Raw genomic sequence first — 22,057 nt, forward strand, 5'->3', positions numbered from 1 at the left:
TGAATCAGCCCATGAAAGTAAAACTCCTCTTCACTGAGAAATGGACTGGCCCCAGTTGTAATTTCTAGGATGCTCATCTAAGTACCAAGCAGGGCTGAGGGAACACTGGATTGGAAGAGAGTCAATGGGTGGATTCTGCAGGATGGCTGGGTCCTGTTCCATGTTTCCAACCATCATTTTGAAACCTACTTGCGGGAAACTGCATCTGCAGGGTGATGTGCCAGGTGGACGTTTATGCCAGGCATAAGACACGCCCACAGAGTCTCTGGTTCCAGCATCACTGTGACCTCCTGAGGTTTCCTCCCTGGCTGGGTCCCCTCCTGGGATGCCACACTTAGGGTAGATCTGGAGGAAATCCTGCTCCAGATTGAGATGGAGAGGTGAGCAAGACAAAGTTGACTTTAGATGGACAAGGTCTTACCCGGCTGCCTTTCTCCAGCCTCTGCTGTCCCACCTGGGGTGGAGATGTTGCCAGCACGAGGTTTCCCTTTCCTGCCAACCAGCCCAACTCTTGTCTCATTCTTTCTGTCAGGGTACATTCTGCTGAGGAAACCAGCGAGGAAAGTCTATGCTGTGGGAGCGAACAGAAAAGTCAGCCGCCTCTCCCTGGAGGATGCCGATGCCCGCCTGGTGCTGGCCAAGAGCCCCCATGGACCCTCTGGGAAGGACTGTCTAGAGAATTCTGAACCAGAGAACTGGAGCAGGGTGGGCAGAATGAAAATGGGGATAAGATACATCCTGGTCTCTCAAAGCAGGACATAGTGCAAACATGCCTACCGTATTGTTTTAGAAAAGTTGAGGGAAACAGAAGCGAACACAAGATATGCAAAACAGTAATGTCCAAATCTGCTTGGGCAGCAGAGCAATTATCCTCACTGGTGATGCCTCTGCTAATTGCACAAACCAAACAAAATCGATCCCTTTCCCCAACCCCAGATAGAAAAGCACTTAAGGGTTCAAGGGTAAAGCTTGCCACACTCCACATACAAAATGATTTACTTACATGCAGCAAAATATACAAGAAGTGAATTCAAAAACAAATGTAATTCAATTCATTATATTCGCTTGGCACAATTGCAATTCAGTTTTAAAAAAATATTTGTAAAATACTGAAACTGACCTGAATTCAAGTATAACGGTTTCTTCAACAGAAACATTATCAATGCAATAAAACAATACACAGAATATATCGAAGCAAAACGCCTTCTTGAGTTTTCCCCTTAAATTTCTGTTTTTTAAAATACAGTTTTAATGCCAACACAACTCACAATTGTATTTTGAAAATGAATATTATTGCATTGTTTTTGCATATCTTGTGGGACAGAAAATGCAAAGAGTTACTGATTCCTGTTTCAGAAGCAGAGACAGTGGTTTGTTTTCGCTTTCAAATGGCCCCAGATTCAGACCTCCCCACAGTTAACCAAAAAGGGGGAGCCGCGCAGTCATTCACGCACGGGCGCTTCGCATGGGTGCACATTCACGCACACACAACACACACACACACACACACACACACACACACACACACACACACACACACACACACTGTCTCACACATGCTGCTTCTCTCTGGCACCCACGGGTACACCCAGCATTAAAAAGAACCCGACTTAAGCACCCACATGTGCAAGACTATATCAAGTGCATTGCTGATTACTTTTAACTTAGAAAGCCAAACCAAAAAACATTTTTGTTACTACCTATGGAAATTATAACAAATTACTGGGCATACACAATGGCTGGCAAAACTCTCCTACAGCGGCTCTCCGAGCTCTCCATAGGTAAAGGACAGCACAACCGTTTAAATAATACAATAAAACCAAACCGAATTACATCTGTGAAAACAGTAAGGTGGGTGGCTACAAAACTTCGTAAATGCTCTTCCTCCTCCCCTCCCCCTGGGAAAACAAAAGAAAAAACCCAAAAACCAGAAAACAAAACTGCAACATGCTGTTAAGAAAAATGCCAAACCACAAAACAAAAGGGCGCTCAACGGAAGCTCAGCACCACCTCCTCTAGCCAAGAGCGGGCGGCCCCCACCCCTGGGGCAGCGCAGGCTCCCGCCGGGCTGGGCCGGGCGGCCTGGAGCGCTGCAGGTGGGGTGCTCCCGGTGGCGCGCGGTGCCCGACCCGGGGTGCGGCGGCCCGCCCGCCCCGCCCTGCTGCGAGCTCCATCCTCTCCGGGTGGGACCGTCCCGGCTGCAGGCCGACCCACTTCCTTCTGCAATCCACAGGACCCCGGCTCTATGGAGACAGTGAGGCTCATACAGAATGTGTGCAAATGATTTTTTACAAGCAGAGTTGAAAGACACCCGTCTGGCATAGGGTCCTTTTGGTGAGGGCTACTGCAGGAAGCCAAGGTGCTCCTTTGCGCCCCAGGCGGCTGTCGGGTCCTCACGCAGGGCCTGGAATACAGCGGGAGGGCAGTGTCTGCTCTCCGCGCTCCCTCCCTGGCTCCTCCACCTCCTCCTCCTCACCATTCCACCTCTGTGCACACAAACTGGGGTCGCTGCTTCTCCTCCCCTCGAAAAGCTGGCTCTCCACACCACCCAGCTCTGCGTCTGGTCCCAAAGAAACGAATGAAGACGCTGTTCCGGTTAACTCCGGGTCACGAGAACAGCGAGGCACTTCTGAAACGAACCCATCAGGAACACTGAAACGACTAAAAACCAGCGTCTCCCAGCCCTGGCGACTACAGGCTGCCGGCGAAGGCTCTGCTGTCCTGCGCGCCCTCCTCGCTCTTCCCACGCTCCAGGAGGGCTGCACAGGTCTCGTGCTCCCCGCCCCCTGCTCTGTCCTGCCCCGGGTCCCTGCAGTTAACAAAAGGGAGCAGGGCGCCGTTGGGGCTCTGCTGGGCGCCCCCACTGAGGATGTTGTCAGCAGCGTTCTCCATCTCCTCGATTGTCATGTTGCACGCGTCTGCCAGCTCCTGGGTTGTGACCTCGATAAACTTGGGATCTTGAGCAAACTGCCCCAGTCCTTCTGAAATCAAGACCTGAAGGGGTGTGAAGAACCAAAAAGGAGCATTACTCCCAGAGCTCACCTCTTCTCCTTAGGGCTGTAGCAGCTTTGACACGTTAATCTTGGGAAGCGCACGCGAGTGTGTGTGTGTGTGTGTGTGTGTCAGAAGGAGCACTAAGAGGAAAGGGGTGGAGATAGAACATCACCCAAAAGAATTAGGAATGTGTTGGCCAAAGAGACACTTTGGCTAGGGTTACACAAAACTGTTACCACACGTGAAGACTCGCCTGGAGGGCGGCAGGAGCACACGAGCCTGCCCTTGTCTTTTTTCCAAATTGGTACCCAAGAAGCCTCCCATATTCTTTCCAACAAACCTTCATTCTCCTTGGGTGAACCTGCTAACCCATGTCCATGGCCCATTTTCGGGGGGGTGAGGACTGTGGGGTGAGATATGTGCAAGCACTGTGCATGCACCTGCCTTTCTGCTCGGCAGGGCCAGCAGGCAATCCCAGTGCTTCTCTATCCTCTAGCAGCTGCTATTGTGGCAGCTTTGGGGAAACGGGGTGCTGATCCCAGGGTTGGGGAGCAGTGGAGTGAAGCCAGGACCAGCCCTGCATGTCCCCTCCCCATTACTCCTTATCTTCTTGTCCTCCTAATTTGTCTTCACAGCTCTCACCTTCCTGACACATTTCTTATCTGTCTCTGCCCCCCACCATGTGAGCTCATGAGAGCAGAAACTATTTCTCAGCTGTGTCTCTGCACCCAGAACCATGCCTGCCATGGCGATAGCCAAGCGGAGGCTTGTGAACTGAAGAAGGGGTAACTGAGGCCAAGTGAAGCACAGGGTCGAGAGCTGGAAGGGACCAGAAATCACACCGCAAGCCCCCACAATTCCCCACGGCAGCCTGAGTGGCCGGGACCTCTGTGGCACATGTGCAGCAAGGGGCTCGTGCCTTTCCGGGGAAAGACCTGTCGTTTTGGAAGAGCTCTGTTGCAAAGGTCATCCCTCATGTGAGCCGAAATCTCCCGCCTGCCAAACTGGTCAGGTGGCCCAGTCCTGCGTCCAAGACTCCCGCCCAGGCGCGAGGGCCCATACAGGTGAGAGGGTCGTGATCTTTCGTGTCACTTCCCTCCACCAGTTCTCATGCAAAACGGCTTCCAGGGACCCTGCCAGCCGGACTGTCCTCTGGGCTTGTTCCCTTGTCAAATGTCCCCTATGGTGGGTGGTCAGTGTTTCATGACACGCATTGACTGGGGCAGCCTCTAGTGGCACTGGGAGCACTCCTGTCCCAGACCAGCAACTCTCCACCCTGGACCATCACAGGACTTAAAATGTACTTGTTTAATCTGTCACAGGTTTCCAAAGGCCTGGGGCTACTGTAATGAGGCCTCGGTTCAAGAACCAGACACTGACATTCTACATGTGCAGGTACAGTCACCACACACGTGCGTCTGGCTGGCACAACTCTCACCAGCACAGGGCAACCCCACAGCCTGCCTTGGGCTCGCAGGCCTGCGGCAGGGAATGTTGCTCAGCAGTTTACTCCTCCCTCTGCATCAGGCCAGCCCCCGCAGAAGCCTGCAGCATCTTGTGTGGTCATGTCTCTGCATGCCATGCCCCCTTCCGGCAGGCCCTGGGAGCGAGGGTCTTTCTGGCCAAGCGACCTGACACCCGATCTACCTGGGGAATAACCGGGTACTCCCTTCTCAGCCCTCCCTGCAGTGCCCCTGTCTTCCTCCCGCCGTCTGCTGTGCAGCTTGAGTCCTGGGGTCCCTCACCGCTTCCACCAGGCTGCTGGCGCTGCCGTGGAGCTGCCTGCCCTGGGCTGCGGCCTGGCTGGGCACGGTGAGGGATACAGGCCGGGCTCTTCGGATGGCGCCACTGCCCCTATCGCAGCGCATGGGTTCCCCAGACCAGGAGCCACAGTGGATGGACGGGAAGCTGCTGTTGAGTTTCTCGCTGGACTCGGCCCCCTCCAGCCGCAGAGTCGGGATGGGCTGCGGGGGCCAGCCTCGGCCACTGGGCGTGGCAGGTGGGGTGGCGCACGGCCGGGGGAACGTGGTAGGGGAATGGCTTCTCTGGAGGAGGGGGCTCAGGCCTGCCACTGCCAATGCCTGTGGACACACAAGAGCGTGAGTTACTGGGAGGGGTCAGGCCTGAGAGGCGGGGCCTCTGTCTCCTTAGCAGCTGTTCCAGTTCACGCCACCTTCCTGGGTTGTACACTGCCATCACTCCGCCCATCAAGACCCACTGTCAGCTTCAGCCACCCCAAAATGTATTTCCTGGTCATCTCAGTTGGAAGCCACCGCCTCCTCTGAATTCAGAATGCTGTGCTCGAGTGGAATCAGGAGCAGCTGCTTTCAGCACTGGCCCTGTCACCTGTCACTCGCACTTGGGTTTTCTCATAGGCTGGAAAGGATGGTGGCTGCACCCTCTGAAAACCAAAACACTCATGCCCTCAGTCCATCGTGGTGGCAGGGTGGCTATGAGGTTTTAGTGGAGTGAGGTCTGTGAAGTACAGGGCAGGGTGAGGCCAAACTGGTGCTTACTGTGCAGTTCACAGTCTGCCCCTCTGAGTTCAGCTCAGCTCAGCTTTGAACTGGTATTCCAGTCTTACATATACTGTGGTTAAACTGCGTGCACGGTGCTGTCCCCTGGCCCCAACTGTGTGTGAGTGGCCCAAGGGCTGGTCACGGCCACAACAACCTGCTTTGATGGGATTCGTCTACTGGAGAGCAGCTGGGGGTGGGGGACAGAAGGAAGGAATAAAGGAGAGTGTGAACAAGAGGGGGTTTCTGCCTCTCAGCACAGTAAGAGCAGATGGCAGAAACCAGCCTGCAGAGATCTGTTAAAGCCTGCAGTGTGCCCGTGCCTGCCAGCCTCCCCTGCCCACTGCTCTTGATGGCCCCCAGCCTGGGGTCCTGGTCCCTGGACGTCTGAGGGATGCTAACCCTCTAGAAAGCTCACGGAGACCACACATACGTGGGCAGTGCCATGCAGGATAAGCAAAGCTGTGTTTCTTTGGGCTGAAATAACACCAACTTGAATGAGTCACCCTGGCCATCTTATGCTGATTATAAGCTCTGATTGGCAGTTAAACAGGTTTAGGTATAAAAAAATAATTAAAGCCTACGCCCATGGTAAGGGAGTAGATAAAAAGTTTGGGAAACTAGCTTAGATCCTCATTAGCCCAGAGACTGAGATTGTCCTTAGATAGTCCTCGAAGTTTCTGCTGGTTCTCAGACACTGAAATATGCCTGACACTGGTGCTTGATCTTGCCATATCGGTTGGAGTCTGCCATGCCAAGAACTATTTCACCCATTAAATCTCACTGGACCTGTTTTCCTTAAATAACATTCCCTACTCCTGATCATGTTGCTGGCCAATCCTTTAATCATTTCTATATTTCAGGGGATGGATTTCAGTGCAGCTAAATTTCCAGATGTCTTACAACACTAGGTGCAGCCATATCTGCCTGAGTTCCTGCAACCAGTGTCTGGGGCAGGAACATCTGTGCCATGTAAGAAAATGTAGAGCTGCAGGACCACATGAGGGGGTTCTGCCATGAGTATTCCTCACTATCTACCCTGGAAAGTTAAAGTCCGGGGTAAAGCTCTCACCTGCATAGGGCAAGAGCCCTTACCTGGGGGGCTGTTCAGGCCTGGGGTAGGGACTAGTATGGTCTGAGACAGGGAAGACTGATTGCTATCTTGGGGATTAGCCCAAAGCCATGGGGTTGTCCAGCCTGCTAGGTGGTGGTCAGTGGCCTGTCCAGTAGGTGGACTACCTGATGATGGACCAGGTGCAGGGGCAGGACTGTCTTCTGAGAGATGTCTCCCCCTTGATTCTTCTGTCGCTTCAGACATTCCAGGTGGAAGGAGGCCCTTCGACCTGCAAAGCCAGCCACAGAACTGGGATCAGTGCAGGAAGACAGGACACAGGCTTGCCACATCTCATACCCGGCGGGGGTGGGGGTGCAAGGAGCAGTGGCGGCATCCTCAGAAACACCCCGTCTTTACCCTGTGCCCTTCTCTGAGGTATATCATGTAGCTGTGTCCAAGTCTCATCCCAGCACGGCCTGCCCTGGGAATTCTGTCTTGTTGCTTTGGGAATCCGCCCAGCCCACTGTGGGGGTTGTTTGTGCCAGGCCACCACAGCTTCTGTCACCCTTGAGTGCCTGGCCAGTCATCTCAGGGTGACCACTGGCCAGCCACATCTGGAGAGCAAGGTGTACTTACCGAGGGAGGCGGAGCGGAGGAAGCCCCTCTTCGGAGACTGCCGGGTGTCCCTCTCATCCTCCTCAGGGGGTGTCAATTGTCGATTTTCATCATCCTGGTAGGAGAACCTGGAATAGAGACCAGAGGACCCGTGGCTTGCTCCCAGAGGCGGGGCACCCCCAACAGGGGCAGCTGCCGCCCCCACAGGCCAGTTTGCTTTTCCTTAGTGAAGGGAATCCCCGCTGTTTGTGCATTCAGGAAGGTCAGGGGACAGGGCAGGAGCTCCCTGACCCTGCCCTCTGGCATCACACTCCCCGCCCCCCCGCGGCCCAGCATTTCTGAGCCTAGCATTTCTGATTTGAGGCAGTGGAGGCACTCTTGGAGCAAGGGTGTTGAGAAAGATGGAAAGCTAGGTCCACTGGCTCCTTCTATCTTCCATGCTACTTACCATGGCTACTCCCACTGTCAGTGCAAATGTCTCCCCTTCCCCTAAGTTCTCCTGGGCCTGCCCTCCCCTTCGAGAGCACACGAGCCTACAGAGACACGCACCAGCACGGGGGGCAGCAGAGCTCTCAGGGACTCCAGGGCATCTAGTCCAGGGCTTCTTAGCTTTCGGGATACGGCACATGCAGGTGGCACACAGTCCCAGAGCATGCCATTCAGCTGGCCCTTGGGAACTAGGCCTCCCTTTGCTGTGCGCCATCCTACCCGAGTCTGCTCTATTGCACTGAGAAATGTCTATTGCTTCCGCTAAGTTGGCTTCACCATCTGCAGGGGCAGCAGCCTGCAGTCTGAGAGGCCCGGGCACATTTCAACCCCTTCATTTTACAGAGGTCACTGACTCTGTCCCTGGTGTAAGTCCAGGTACTTTGAGGGCAGAACTGTGCCACCTTCCCTGCCCCTGGCATATTGATTTCCAGCCTTTGTAGATGTGTACAGGGGGTTTAGAATAAAAACCTCCAAACTTTTCCTTTCATTTTGAATTTGCTACGCCCTCCCTATTATATTTCTTTCCAAACTGTACCTACTTCTGAAGACCAGCTTCTGGCCCCTGGTATGGTCACCTTGACCTTGACCTTCTCTGAATGGCTGCACCCCTCATTGTCTGTACCACCCTGTGAGCAATTAGAAAGTCTCTATGTTATTTTCCTCTGCTGAATCCTCTTAGGTTCCTAACTAGTTTGCAAAATTTCCTTGAATGCTGACGCCCATTTACTTGCGACCTAACAGAGTGCTTAAGCATACCAGCCACTGAGTAAGAGCCCAGTGGATTGAGGCATATGCTTTTCCTAATTTCTAGGACAGGTGGTCATGTATTGATACACATTCTCTAAAAACCAAAAGCCTAAAGGGCCTGTCCTTCCTTACTATAAATGCTTTCAGGAAAGCTTCAAAAACAGTGCATCTTAAACTCTTTGATGCAGCTCACAGTAATAAATACATTTTACAAGGCTCAGTACACATATAGACATATTGGCAACTAAACAAGTATTTCACAGAGTAATGCTTTCGTTTGTGACACTGGACACACTATGTTCTATCGTCTATTCTCCCAGCCAAGAGCTGATCAGGCCCAACCATGCTTAGCTTCCGAGATCAGATGAGACCGGACCATCCAGGGTGGCATGGCCTTAGGTCTCTACTGTCCAATTCTGTGCTGTTCTGTGCTCTGCTCTGCTGTGCTTTCTTTTAAAAGTTCTGATCATTAGAAAGTCTCACTTTCTAATGGGTCTAGATCTACAGTTAATAAACCTTTCTCTTGAGGAAGAGCCAAGATGGTGGCATGAGTAGGACAGCGGAAATCTCCTCCCAAAAGTATACATATTTTTGAAAATACAACAAGTACAACTATTCTGAAAAGAGAGACCAGAAGATACAGGACAACAGACAGGCTACATCTACACCTGCGAGAACCCAGTGCCTCATGAAGGGGGTAAGATACAAGCCCTGGCCTGGCAGGACCCGAGTGCCGCTCACCCCAGCTCCCGGCGGGAGGAGAAGAGTCAGAGCGGGGAGGCGGAGGGAGCCCAGGACTGCTAAACACCCAGCCCCAGCCATCCGCACCGGAGCGCAGACACACAGTGCATGCATGGGGTGCTGGATACTAGGGAAATGGGACAGTAAAACCTGTGAGCGGGTCCCCACAGCCAGCGCCCCTGGGACAAAAGAAAAGTGAGTGCTCTTTGAAAGTCTTAAAGGGACAGGGACCTCACAGCTGGACGGAAGCACCCTTGCACACTCAGCCCAGAGCTGGGAATCTCAGGGAACTCTGGGCACCCTAACCCCTGGGTGGCAGCGCAGCTCGGAGGCCCCTCACGGTGATAAAGAGACTCCCACCAGTTCCCCCTCCAGCGGCACCCCGCCATAGCATAGCAGCAGCCTGAGGCTGGCCACGCCCACAGCAACTGCAGAGCTTAACTCCACAGTGGCCGGGTAAGAATCAGAGACCCTGTCTGCACGCAGCTGCCCAGCACAAGCTGCTAGGGGTCACCGTTCTCCCAGGAGAGGAAGGCCAGGAGCAAGTGGAAAGGGTCTTGGTTCTCCCAGCTGACACACGTGCCAACTGCCCATGACTACTGCTATCACCATGAAAAGGCAGAAGAATTTGATACAGACCAGACTAACCCAGATATCCTCCCCTGAGAGGGAATCTGAGGAGATAGATTTAACCAGTCTTCCTGAAAAAGAATTCAAAATAAAGGTCATAACCATGCTGATGAACTTGGAGATAAATATGTAAGAGCTAAGGAGGAAGAATACAGAAATAAAACAATCTCTGGAAGGACTTAAAAGCAGAATGGATGAGATGCAAGAGGCCATTAATGGAATAGAAATCAGAGAACAGGAAAGCAGAGAAGCTGACGCAGAGACAGATAAAAGGATCTCCAGAAATGAAAGAATATTAAGAGAACTGTGTGACCAATCCAAAAGGAACAATATCCACATCATAGGGGTACCAGAAGAAGAAAAAGGGATAGAAAGTGTCTTTGAAGAAATAATTGCTGAAAACTTCCCAAAATTGGGGGAGGAAATAGCCTCTCAGACCATGGAAGCATACAGAACTCCCAACACAAGGGACCCAAGGAGGACAACACCAAGCACATAATAATTAAAATGGCAAAGATCAAGGACAAGGACAGAGTATTAAAGGCAGCCAGAGAGAGAAAAAAGGTCACCTACAAAGGAAAACCCATCAGGCTATCATCAGACTTCTCAACAGAAACCTTACAGGCCAGAAGAGAATGGCATGATATATTTAATGCAATAAAACAGAAGGGCCTTGAACCAAGGATACTGTATCCAGCACGATTATCATTTAAAAATGAAGGAGGGATTAAACAATTTCCAGACAAGCAAAAGTTGAGGGAATTTGCCTCCCACAAACCACCTCTACGGGGTATTTTAGAGGGACTGCTCTAGATGGAAGCACTCCTAAGGCTAAATAGATGTCACCAGAGAAAATAAAATCACACCAAAGAAAGTGGAACTATCAAATACTAACTAAAGGCAAAAAATAAAATCAACTACCCACAAAAGCAGTTAAAGGAAACACAAAAGAGCACACACACATACAAAAAACACCTAACATACAAAGAATGGAGGAGAAGGAATAAGAAGGGAGAGAAATACAGAATCATCAGACTGTGTTTATAATAGCTCAATAAGTGAGTTAAGTTAGACAGTAAGATAGTAAAGAAGCTAACCTTGAACCTTTGGTAACCACGAACCTAAAGCCTGCAATGGCAATAAGTACATATCTTTCAATAATCACCCTAAATGTAAATGGACTGAATGCACCAATCAAAAGACACAGAGTAATAGAATGGATAAAAAAGCAAGACCCATCTATATGCTGCTTACAAGAGACTCACCTCAAACCCAAAGACATGCACAGACTAAAAGTCAATGGATGGGAAAAGATATTCCATGCAAACCACAGGGAGAAAAAAGCAGGTGTTGCAGTACTAGTATCAGACAAAATAGACTTCAAAACAAAGAAAGTCACAAGAGATAAAGAAGAACATTACATAATGATAAAGGGATCAATTCAACAAGAGGATATAACCATTATAAATATATATGCACCCAATACAGGAGCACCAGCATATGTAAAATAAATACTAACAGAAATAAAGGAGAGAATAGAATGCAATGCATATATTTTAGGAGACTTCAACACACCACTCACTCCAAAGGACAGATCCACCAGACAGAAAATAAGTAAGGACACAGAGGCACTGAACAACACACTAGAACAGATGGACCTAATAGACATCTATAGAACTCTACACACAAAAGCAACAGGATACACATTCTTTTCAAGTGCACATGGAACATTCTCCAAAATAGACCACATACTAGGCCACAAAAAGAGCCCCAGTAAATTCAAAAAGATTGAAATTCTACCAACCAACTTCTCAGACCACAAAGGTATAAAACTAGAAATAAATTGTACAAAGAAAGCAAAAAGGCTCACAAACACATGGAGGCTTAACAACATGCTCCTAAATAATCAATGGATCAACTATCAAATCAAAATAGAGATCGAGCAATATATGGAAACAAATGACAACAACAACACAAAGCTCCAACTTCTGTGGGACAAGGCGAAAGCAGTCTTAGGAGGAAAGTATACAGCAATCCAGGCATATTTAAAGAAGGAAAAACAATCTCAAATGAATAGTCTAAAGAAACAATTATCAAAATTAGAAAAAGAAGAACAAATGAGGCCTAAGGTCAGCAGAAAGAGGGACATAATAAAGATCAGAGAAGAAATAAACAAAATTGAGAAGAATAAAGCAATAGAAAAAAAATCAATGAAACCAAGAGCTGGTTCTTTGAGAAAATAAATAAAATAGATAAGCCCCTAGACAGACTTATAAAAAGAAAAAGAGAATCTACACACATCAACAGAATCAGAAATGAGAAAGGAAAAATCATGATGGACCCCACAGAAATACAAAGAATTATTAGACAATGCTACAAAAAACTATATGCTAACAAGCTGCAAAACCTAGAAGAAATGGACAACTTCCTAGAAAAATACAACCTTCCAAGACTGACCAAGTAAGAAATGGAAAATCTAAACAGACCAATTACAAGCAACGAAATTGAATCGGTAATCAAAAAACTACCCAAGAGCAAAACTCCCGGGCCAGATGGATTTACCGCGGAGTTTTATCAGACATACAGAGAAGACATAATACCCATTCTCCTTAAAGTTTTCCAAAAAAAGAAGAAGAGGGAATACTTCCAGACTCATTCTATGAAGCCAGCATCACCCTAATACCAAAACCAGGCAAAGACCCCACCAAAAAAGAAAATTACAGACCAATATCCCTGATGAACATAGATGCAAAAAAACTCAACAAAATATTAGCAAACTGAATTCAAAAGTACATCAAGAGGAACATACACCATGATCAAGTGGGATTCATCTCAGGGATGAAAGGATGGTACAACATTCGAAAATCCATCAACATCATCCACCACATCAAAAAAAGGACAAAAATCACATTATCATCTCCATAGACACTGAAAAAGCATTTGACAAAATTCAACATTGATTCATATTAAAAACTCTTAGCAAAATGAGTATAGAGGGCAAGTACCCCAAAATAATAAAGGCCATATATGAAAAACCCACAGCCAACATCTTACTGAACAGTGAGAAACTGAAAGCATTTCCTCTAAGATTGGGAACAAGACAGGGATGCCCACTCTCCCCACTGTTATTCAACATAGTACTGGAGGTCCTAGCCATGGCAATTAGACAAAACAAAGAAATACAAGGAATCCAGATTGGTAAAGAAGAAGTCAAATTGTCACTCTTTGCAGATGACATGGTATTGTACATAAAAAATCCTAAAGACTCTACTGCAAAACTACTAGAACTGACATCGGAATAGAGCAAAGTTGCAGGATACAAAATTAATACACAGAAATCTGAGGCTTTCCTATACACTAACAATGAACTAACAGAAAGAGAAACAAGGAAAACAATTCCATTCATAATTGCATCAAAAAGAATAAAATACCTAGGAACAAACTTAACCAAGGAAGTGAAAGACCTATACCTTGATAACTACAAGACATTCTTAAGAGAAATGAAAGAGGACACTAACAAATGGAAACTCATCCCATGCTCCTGGCTAGGAAGAATTAATATCGTCAAAATGGCCAACCTGCCCAAAGCAATCTACAGACTTAATGCAATCCCTATCAAATTACCAACAGCATTCTTCAACGAACTGGAACAAATAGTTCAAAAATTCATATGGAACCACCAAAGACCCCAAATAGCCAAAGCAATCCTGAGAAGGAAGAATAAAGTGGGAGGGATCTTGCTCCCCAACTTCAAGTTCTACTACAAAGCCACAGTAATCAAGACAATTTGGTACTGGCACAGACCAGTGGAACAGAATAGAGACTCCAGACATTAACCCAAACACATATGGTCTATTAATATATGATGAAGGAGCGATGGACATACAATGGGGAAATGACAGCCTCTTCAACAGCTGGTGCTGGCAAAACTGGACAGCTACGTGTAAGAGAATGAAACTGGATCACTGTCTAACCCCATACACAAAAGTAAATTCGAAATGGATCAAAGACCTGAATGTAAGCCATGAAACCATAAAACTCTTAGAAAAAAACAGGCAAAAATCTCTTAGACATAAACATGAGTGACTTCTTCATGAACATATCTCCCTGGGCAAGGGAAACAAAAGCAGAAATGAACAGGTGGGACTATATCAAGCTGAAAAGCTTCTGTACAGCAAAAGACACCATCAATAGAACAAAAAGGCTCCTACAGTATGGGAGAATATATTCATAAATGACAGATCCGATAAAGGCTTGACGTCCAAAATATATAAAGAGCTCACGCACCTCAACAAACAAAAAGTGAACAATCCAATTAAAAAATGGGCAGAGGAGCTGAACAGACAGTTCTCTAAAGAAGAAATTCAGATGGCTAACAGACACATGAAAAGATGCTCCACATAGCTAGTTATCAGAGAAATGCAAATTAAAACCACAATGAGCTATTACCTTGCACCAGTAAGGATTGCCATCATCGAAAAGACAAACAACAACAAATGTTGGCAAGGTTGTGGAGAAAGGGGAACCCTCCTACACTGCTGGTGGGAATGTAAACTAGTTCAACCATTGTGGAAAGCAGTATGGAGGTTCCTCAGAATGCTTAAAATAGAAATACCATTTGACCCAGGAATTCCACTTCTAGGAATTTACCCTAAGAATGCAGCACTCCAGTTTGAAAAAGACAGATGCACCCCTATGTTTATCGCTGCACTGTTTACAATAGCCAAGATATGGAAGCAACCTAAATGTCCATCAGTAGATGAATGGATAAAGAAGAGGTGGTACATATACACAATGGAATATTACGCAGCCATAAGAAAAAAAACAGGTCCTACCATTTGCAACAACATGGATGGAGCTAGAGGGTATTTTGCTCAGTGAAATAAGCCAGTGGAGATAGAACGCACCAAATGATTTCACTCATATGTGGAATATAAGAACAAAGGATAAACTGAAGGAACAAAAGAGCAGCAGAATCACAGAACCCAAGAAAGGACTAACAGTTACCAAAGGGAAAGGGACTGGGGAGAATGGGTGGGAAGGGAGGGAGAAGTGGGGGGAAGAAGAAAGGGGGCATTACGATTAGCAAGTATAATGTGTGTGTGGGGCATGGGGAGGGCTGTGCAACACAGAGAAGACAAGTAGTGATTTTACAGCATCTTACTAGGCTGATGGACAGTGACTAATGGGGTATGTGGGGGGGACCTGGTGAAGGGGGGAGTCTAGTAAACAGAATGTTCCTCATGTAATTATAGATTAATGATACCAATAAATAAATAAATAAAGGACAATAATTCAAAAGAAAAAAAAACCTTTCTCTAAAAAATTCTGGTAGTATGTACAAAACAACAAATGAACAAGCAAAACAAAACAGAAATATACTCACAGATGCAGAGAACAAACTGTGGTTACCAGACAGGAAGGGGTGTGGGTGGACTGGGTAGAGGGTTCAGGAGGTACGAACTTCCAGTTATGTAAGTAAGTCCCTGGGATGAAAAGTACAGTATAGGGACATAGTCGAATGCACCCTAATCACTTTGGATGGTGACAGATAGTAACTACACTTACTGGGGGTATCACTTCATAATGTATAAGAATGTCAAATCACTATGATGTTCCTGAAACTAATAGTTTGTCAATTGAAAAAATCCCAGCACCGACAGACTTCTCAGCCACTGTTTGCTGACAGCCCCCTCTGCTGGGTAGAGCTGTTATTAAGTAGTTTCACGAACATTTGTTTAATGATCAGCGTGTGTGTGAGCTGAGTCTCACTATGAAATATATTTATGATAGTTGGTTACAGTTAAGAAGGTTTAAGGATCAATGTTTAGCAGTTTTTCTGAAAGCAATATATAGTAAGGAAGGCCCAGATAACCAGGGAAGGGTGTATGTGTGGTTGGGGGGGCTTGCATCTCCCTGATGGGGTGACATACTCTGGGGATGCCCTTCTGACACGTGGTCACCCCTCCCCCAAGTCATGCCCAGAGGAGGGATTCCAGGGACCTGCCCTTCACTCCAGACCCTTCCTGTCACATGGGCAGCAGCGCTCACAGGTCTGTGCAGGTCAGGCTGGGCTCGCTGCCATACTCTGTGTCCTCATTCATCCTCATGTCACAGGGCTCGTCCTGAGAGACCGCCTCCTTACACACCATGGCCATCTGGCTCTCCCGGGAGTGACACCTGAAGTGTCCAAGATAGAGAAGAAATGTCAGAACCTACCAGCCTTCTGCCTCCATCAGCAAGGGAAGTGACAGATACTTTGCACACACACCCACTGTGGCCTCTTCCTCTTCAATCAAGCCGAGGGTCACAGAAGCACTAAGATTAGGGTTAGGATTCACAGGGCACTCAGTGCTGGTCCCAATTCAGCTATCCTCTGGTGTAAGTACCTTAGCCCATCCCATACCTCTGTGTCCCCACATAACTTCTCAGAACCAAGTGCTGGATCAGTGCCCCAGCTTTGACCCTGGGCTGTGAGCCACTCAGGAAGAATAAAGGCAGCATTCTGGGGGAGGTCCTAACAGAGAGCTGCCTTTCCCACAGCCTGAAGGAGAGAGGAGATGTCAAAGGCTCTCAGTGGGGTGGAAAGGGAGGGATGTGGAAGGACCTTTGGTAAGGCACAATGGGATGAGCTAGAGATGGAGAATGCGGCAGGCAGGCAACACCACGTCTTGGGGCTGCTGTTGGCAAACTATGCTGGCGTGTCTGCAGCACAAGCAAGGTCACACTTAGCTGTGAGCTGGTACATTAGGGATGAGGCCCAGAGCTAGAACTTTGGTTAAGTTGTTCTGCTCTACCGAGTAGAAGATTACTGCCCTCAGTGTTGTCTTCCCCAGGTATGATGGGAGGGAGAGAGCCATGCTCAGAAAGCATGTAATATGTGCTAAGCATTGTGCAAGGTGCTTTGTGTGTACCCTATTTCACTGAGAGATGTTCTGTGGGGAGAGGAAGAAAATCCCCTGATCTCTCCCCTGACTGCCTCTCTAAAAATCACTCTCTTTATTTAATATAGATCAATATGAAAATACCATTGAGGGAGGTATTAGTGAACACAGAGAAGTCAGTGTTGGACACAAGCCTTCCTTAAGAAGGGTTCTGATAAGGGAAGCAGGGAAGAAAGCAGTACTAGGGCTGAGTCTCTGAAGTTGTAAAAGGGGAAGAGTGTTGCAGGAAATGGAGGGGACCACAAAGGCAGGCATGGGCCAGCTACTTAAGCTCTGGTTCTCCTGTCCAGAGCCAGCACCCAAATCTAGTGCTGAGTACATTGCTCTGTGCACAGAAGGCATCAAGATACATGTCGAGTTGAAGGACTCACCCAACACTGCTGTTGGGTGGTTTAACCAGCCAACCTTCCAGAGAGTAAGGTAGACAGATGGTCAGTGACTTGCCTGTCATAGACACTGGTAAATAGCCAGGCTGTGTGGGCTGACATGTGGCTGCTTGAAAATGGGTATCATAAAGGGAAGTGAGTACCAGCAGTAGGCACATAGGCCCCTTAGATGGAGGAAGGCAGCTTTAGGACACTTGCCCAAGGATTTAGAAAGACATGCACACTTCTTGATTATTTCTGAGCTTGAAGGTGGAAGAAGAGATCTGACACTGGGGATCTGCCTGGCTGGCTGGGCTCTGGAGAAGCAGCTCAAATGGGTGCGGTGGCCAGGTGTGGAAGTGCCCTCTCCCACCGGCCTTTGGGAGCTGGACAGCTGACACAAACAGGGAGAACCCTGTCTAGGCCCAGGCTGCACTCCCTGAGCCTGGAGCATGGGAGGGGGCACCTACTGTCCCAGCACACCAGGGCAGTGCATCCTGGAGCACCAGGGAGCAGAGGATGGGAGGCAGCCACAGCTACTGGGAACAATCTCTGGGGCAGAAGGGGTGAGCGCCACAGTGAAGGGCCACCAAAATCCCCTTGGTGGGGGCTGGGGATAAGGGTGTAACGAAGGGGTGCTGGGCACATGGAGTTTCAAGTCAATGCCCATCTCAACCAGGCCAAAGGGCAGGTTTGGGCAGAGACTTGGGAAAGGCTGGGTGATGGTGTCTGCTGTGTAGCCAGGATGCAAACATTTCAGGGACCAGGGCCAGGCCTCCTCTGCTTGGGGAGGATGCCAGAGCGTTGGAGGCTCGGCCAGAGGCAAGCACCACAGGACACTTGCTGGCTAGGGTGCTTCCCCCTGAGAGTGGCTGCCACATTTACTCAAGGGCAGGACTTGGGAGGTCTGCCTAGCTCTCTCACTGGGGTCTGGGGCAGCAACTCCATCATGCCTGAGGGCTGAGTGGCCAGCCGATGGCAAGTCTCCTTGCCTCCTCTCTGGTGGGAGTGTGTGGGGCCCTGTGCACAGAACCTCCTGCTTACCTCTTAGAGCTGAGCTTCCATGCTGCCTCTGGCCCCTGGACAGCAGGAGACAAGGGAGGCCCATGGCCCTCCATGGTGCTGACTGCACTAGGGGGGCCGGTGGGGCGGGGGAGGCGGCCCAGCGCTGTGTTGTTGGCATTGTTGATGTTGGCGTTGGAGCCGGTGGAGGAGTAGCTGCTGGGCGTGAAGGTGGAGTCCACCAGCCTCTCGTGGGACGGTGACTCGGTGGTGCCCTGGCTGTCGCCTGCCTTGCTGATGTGTAGCGGGCGCTGGGTGGTAAAGGTCTGGGGGAAGGCGCTCCGGCCGTCACTTTGGTAGTAGCTGACGTGGTTGCCGAACAGGCCACCGGCCCTCTGTAGGCAAGACAGGAGGGTTGGGTGGAGGAGATGGCCTCCTCAGGGCCTCTCCTGCTCCGCCATGGCAGGAGGCTGTCTGCCTTTCAGGGAGGGTGGCCCTGCTGAGCAGCATGTGGCAGATGGGGAACTGTTCACCTGTGTGGATTGGCAGCTGGAGAGGGAGGGACCCAGACAGTTTTCCCTGGAGCAGCTGCGGAATGGTGTGGGACCGGACTGCCTGTAGTGGCCAGCTAGGGAGGGAGGCTGCTGCCCCGGAGGTTTGTGATGAAACCCCTGCAGCCTGAGACTGGGTTTCAAGCATGAGCTGAGAACAGCCACCCTCCCTGCAGCCCTCCACTTGGTTTGGCAGCTGTGAGGCACTGGGAGGGCCTAGGGTGGGGAGGGACCAGGAATTTCGGAGATTGTAAGACTGGAAATCCACCTGGCTGGCTGAGCTCAACACTGGCTGACTAAATGGTTTTGAAGATGATGACTAATTTACTATATCAATTATATCATGGCCTCTTTTCCCTGAGGCGATACTTAGCGATTTCAAATTGAGGAGCAAAGATTTTTCCCAACATTCTTTCCTTGTCCTGGGTGAGTGGGCCAGTAACTATTTAAGGTGGGTTTATGGGGTCTTGTGGAGCGGTGCTGACATGGTGCCATGTTCCTGAGGCCATTCAGTGATGAGCATTTCAGCGATGAGGATGTGTATGGCGAGGACAGGGCAGCCCCAGGCAGCGCGGCCCACCTCACCTACCTGCATTTCTACAGCCTTGGAACCCCGCCTCGGGCCAGGAGGCACAGGGGTGAGTGGGGTCCAGGGCAGCTTCTCCCCTGCTACAGAAGGATTTATAGCTGATACCGTCATGTTGGGCAGGTACCATAGACGAGTGGAGAAAGCTAGACACGTGGGTACCTGTATTCTGGCAGAGCTGTGTTAATTCTCCCTACTGAAACTGATGCCCAGCCTCTGGGTACAGGAGAGGAGGAGAAGACTGGAGGGGACTTCCGTGACCTGAGGAACACTGTTCATTCTCAAGAGGGCAATTACCATTTGGTTCCAGCCCTCTGTGCCCTGTGGGAACACAAGCCCAATATCACCAGCTCTGATTTTTTACAAGAAGCCAGAAGTCTTGATTTTTAGTAGAATGTGCCAATGATGCTCTGGGAGCTCTGCTGTCCTGGGGACCCTGGCTTGAGGGGGTTGGGCTTGGAAAAGTGGAGGTTAGGAGACAAGAAATAGCTGGGAAGGACTTGGAATCTGCCAGAGAGCTCAGGGCTTTCTCCTTGGACTTTCTTGGCAGAGCACAGCCCAGCCTCTCATGTCACACAAGCGTTGTAAGAGTGAGAGTGGTGTCCACATACCCTGAAGATGTCATCTTCAGAGGCAGCAGACACGGCCTCCTTCATGGCCTTGTCCAGCTCCTCCTCGGCTGTCAGATCTCCGGAGATGGCCCGCCGGATCTCGGGCCCAAGGTCATGCAGTGTGCGCAAGCCGGCCTGGAAGCCAGGGCACCAAGTGAGGGCCCTGCGCTCCTCCAACCACCACCAGCCTCTGCTTCTCCACAAGGTGGGCGAAGGGGTTTATTTCTGCATGTGCCGAGCAGGGGACGTGCTTTGGGGCCTCTCTCATGGGCCCCAGAGTGGTAGAACCCACTGTCCGCCCAGGGGGGATGAAGGTCACCCTGGGGGGCTGTCCCTGGGGAACTTCAGCAGAGCTGGGGGTGGGGCAGGCAGGACTGCAGAGGGCGGCATGTGGGGAGCCTGGCAGGAGGGAGAGGAGTGCGGCAGCCCTCACACAGCTGCCTTTGGACAGGCTCTGAGCCCTGGCAAAGTTTCCTTGAAGGGACCTGGCCTCCAGCCCATTGGTGAGGGGACTCAGACCTAGCCAGGGGCCAGAGGCAGGTGCCCAGGCCCTCCCTCGGGATGTGGCCCCCCCACCTTGCTTCTCACCTGGAGGGACAGTGCGTTTCTCTGGGAGGGCTTGCCCACAAGGCCCTGCTCTTTGCGCTTCTTGAATTTCCGGAAGTACTCTTGGATCAGGAATGTAGCGTAAAACTTGCCAACCGTGACCTCATCATCTGAGACGTGAAGAGAGGACAGGGAATTGGAGAGCAATTCAGTTGGGTTTCATTAGCTTTTTTTCAGCATTCAGACTTCTAAGTGTTTTAAATTTAATTTTTTTTGAAGAGGTAATCTATTCACATGACTCAAAAAGACAAAAAAATATAAGAAGGTAAACAGTGAAAAACTTTCTTTCAGTCCCTCTGCCTAGTTACCACCTTCTAACATAATCTTTTTGATTAGTTTCTCGAGTATTTTCCCATTGAGTCTATGCAAATGCTTTCTATGACTAAGCAAATACATTCTTATTGCCCCCACCATTTCTTTTTTTTTACAGAACAAGTAGCCTACTGTCAAATTTTTCTCACCTTCCTTCTTTTTTTTTTACTTAACTGACATTGCTAACTAATGCTTATCTGATCCCAAAGCTTCAGGTACCCTTTACACATTGCCTGGTCCCTGAAGCGCAAACAGCTCTGCCTAAAGGCTGGTGGAAGAGGTTGGTGGAAGGAGTACCTTCTCTCTAAGTCTGGGTTTTTTCAACCAGACATATGGGGTTTTCTTACTATGTGGCTTGGCTGGGCCGTTGCTGGGCTAGGCCCCAGGTTGCACCTGACATAATTAGCCTCTGTCTTGGGGATGAACCAGGTGGTGGAGAAGCCAATGGGTCTCCAAGGGGGACAGTTCATGTCCTACAAGTGACTCATTTGTCCAGCTCCTAGCTCTCTGTGAAGGGTAGGGCAGCAGGCCCAGAAGACACCTGGCTGAGTTAGATCTAGCGGCTCATGATGTTTCTGTTTCTGGCCATCCCTTAAGAATAGCCAAACCCAGAGCACAGGCCTCATTCCCGGGTGGAAGCTCCCTGTCCAGGAGTTAGGGAGGAAGAGCTCTAGGGTGGGAAAAGCTGGGAGTTCTGGGTCCCTAACACCTGGGTTTGAATCCTGGATTTGGGAATGTGTATTTCTTAGCTGTCAGTGATTTGGGGATGCTACTGGCATTAAGTATCCCTTAAAGCATGTTTTACGTAACACATAATAGCTGGGCACTCAGTTAGACGTCAATGTGGGGAGCAACCTGCTTATAATTATCTGAGCTAAGGACCTAGCTTCATTTTACATTTTACACAGAGCATCTTTTACATGGTTTCACTATATCCAGAATTTTCCAGGAATATAATTGCTGTGTAAATTGATGGAAGGCTGTACTATGTTTGTTTCATTTTTATTTGACTAGCAGGGGTTCACATTTTGTAATATCATGTCCCTGGTGCTTCTTGTGGTATGACCTGCCTGTATTAATCTGCATTTATTCTATATATACACATGTATATAGGTACATGTATGCACACACATGTATGTGTGTATATATATGTACATGCTTATTTAAATATACTTAGCTTTTACTTCAAAATCAAAATACAAAATGTTGACAATACCTAATTTTATTTTAACCCCAATTGTTCATATGAGTGGGTGCGTGCAAGTATTTCACCGGTTAATTGTAATTTCTAGCC

General features: G+C 49.1%; 1 protein-coding gene across 24 annotated transcripts in view; it reads right to left on the bottom strand.

Annotated features, from left to right (window-relative positions):
• Window positions 1–1,043: 1,043 nt before the first annotated feature.
• Window positions 1,044–22,057, bottom strand: part of CACNA1C (calcium voltage-gated channel subunit alpha1 C) — a 671,070-nt gene continuing 650,056 nt past the window's right edge. For all 24 annotated transcript variants that reach the window (XM_036906989.2, XM_036907039.2, XM_036906984.2 and 21 more), the window contains 8 exons: window positions 20,434–20,561; window positions 19,846–19,980; window positions 18,140–18,492; window positions 15,838–15,966; window positions 7,201–7,307; window positions 6,750–6,853; window positions 4,740–5,075; window positions 1,044–2,994 (listed from right to left, as the gene is read on the bottom strand). In XM_036906989.2, the coding sequence (XP_036762884.2) occupies window positions 2,692–2,994; window positions 4,740–5,075; window positions 6,750–6,853; window positions 7,201–7,307; window positions 15,838–15,966; window positions 18,140–18,492; window positions 19,846–19,980; window positions 20,434–20,561 (1,595 nt within the window). In that variant the 3' untranslated portion in view covers window positions 1,044–2,691. The remainder of the gene's footprint in view (window positions 2,995–4,739; window positions 5,076–6,749; window positions 6,854–7,200; window positions 7,308–15,837; window positions 15,967–18,139; window positions 18,493–19,845; window positions 19,981–20,433; window positions 20,562–22,057) is intronic.

The sequence above is a fragment of the Manis pentadactyla genome, chromosome 14 (genome assembly GCF_030020395.1).
Source record: "Manis pentadactyla isolate mManPen7 chromosome 14, mManPen7.hap1, whole genome shotgun sequence".
Taxonomy (NCBI): Eukaryota; Metazoa; Chordata; class Mammalia; order Pholidota; family Manidae; genus Manis; species Manis pentadactyla.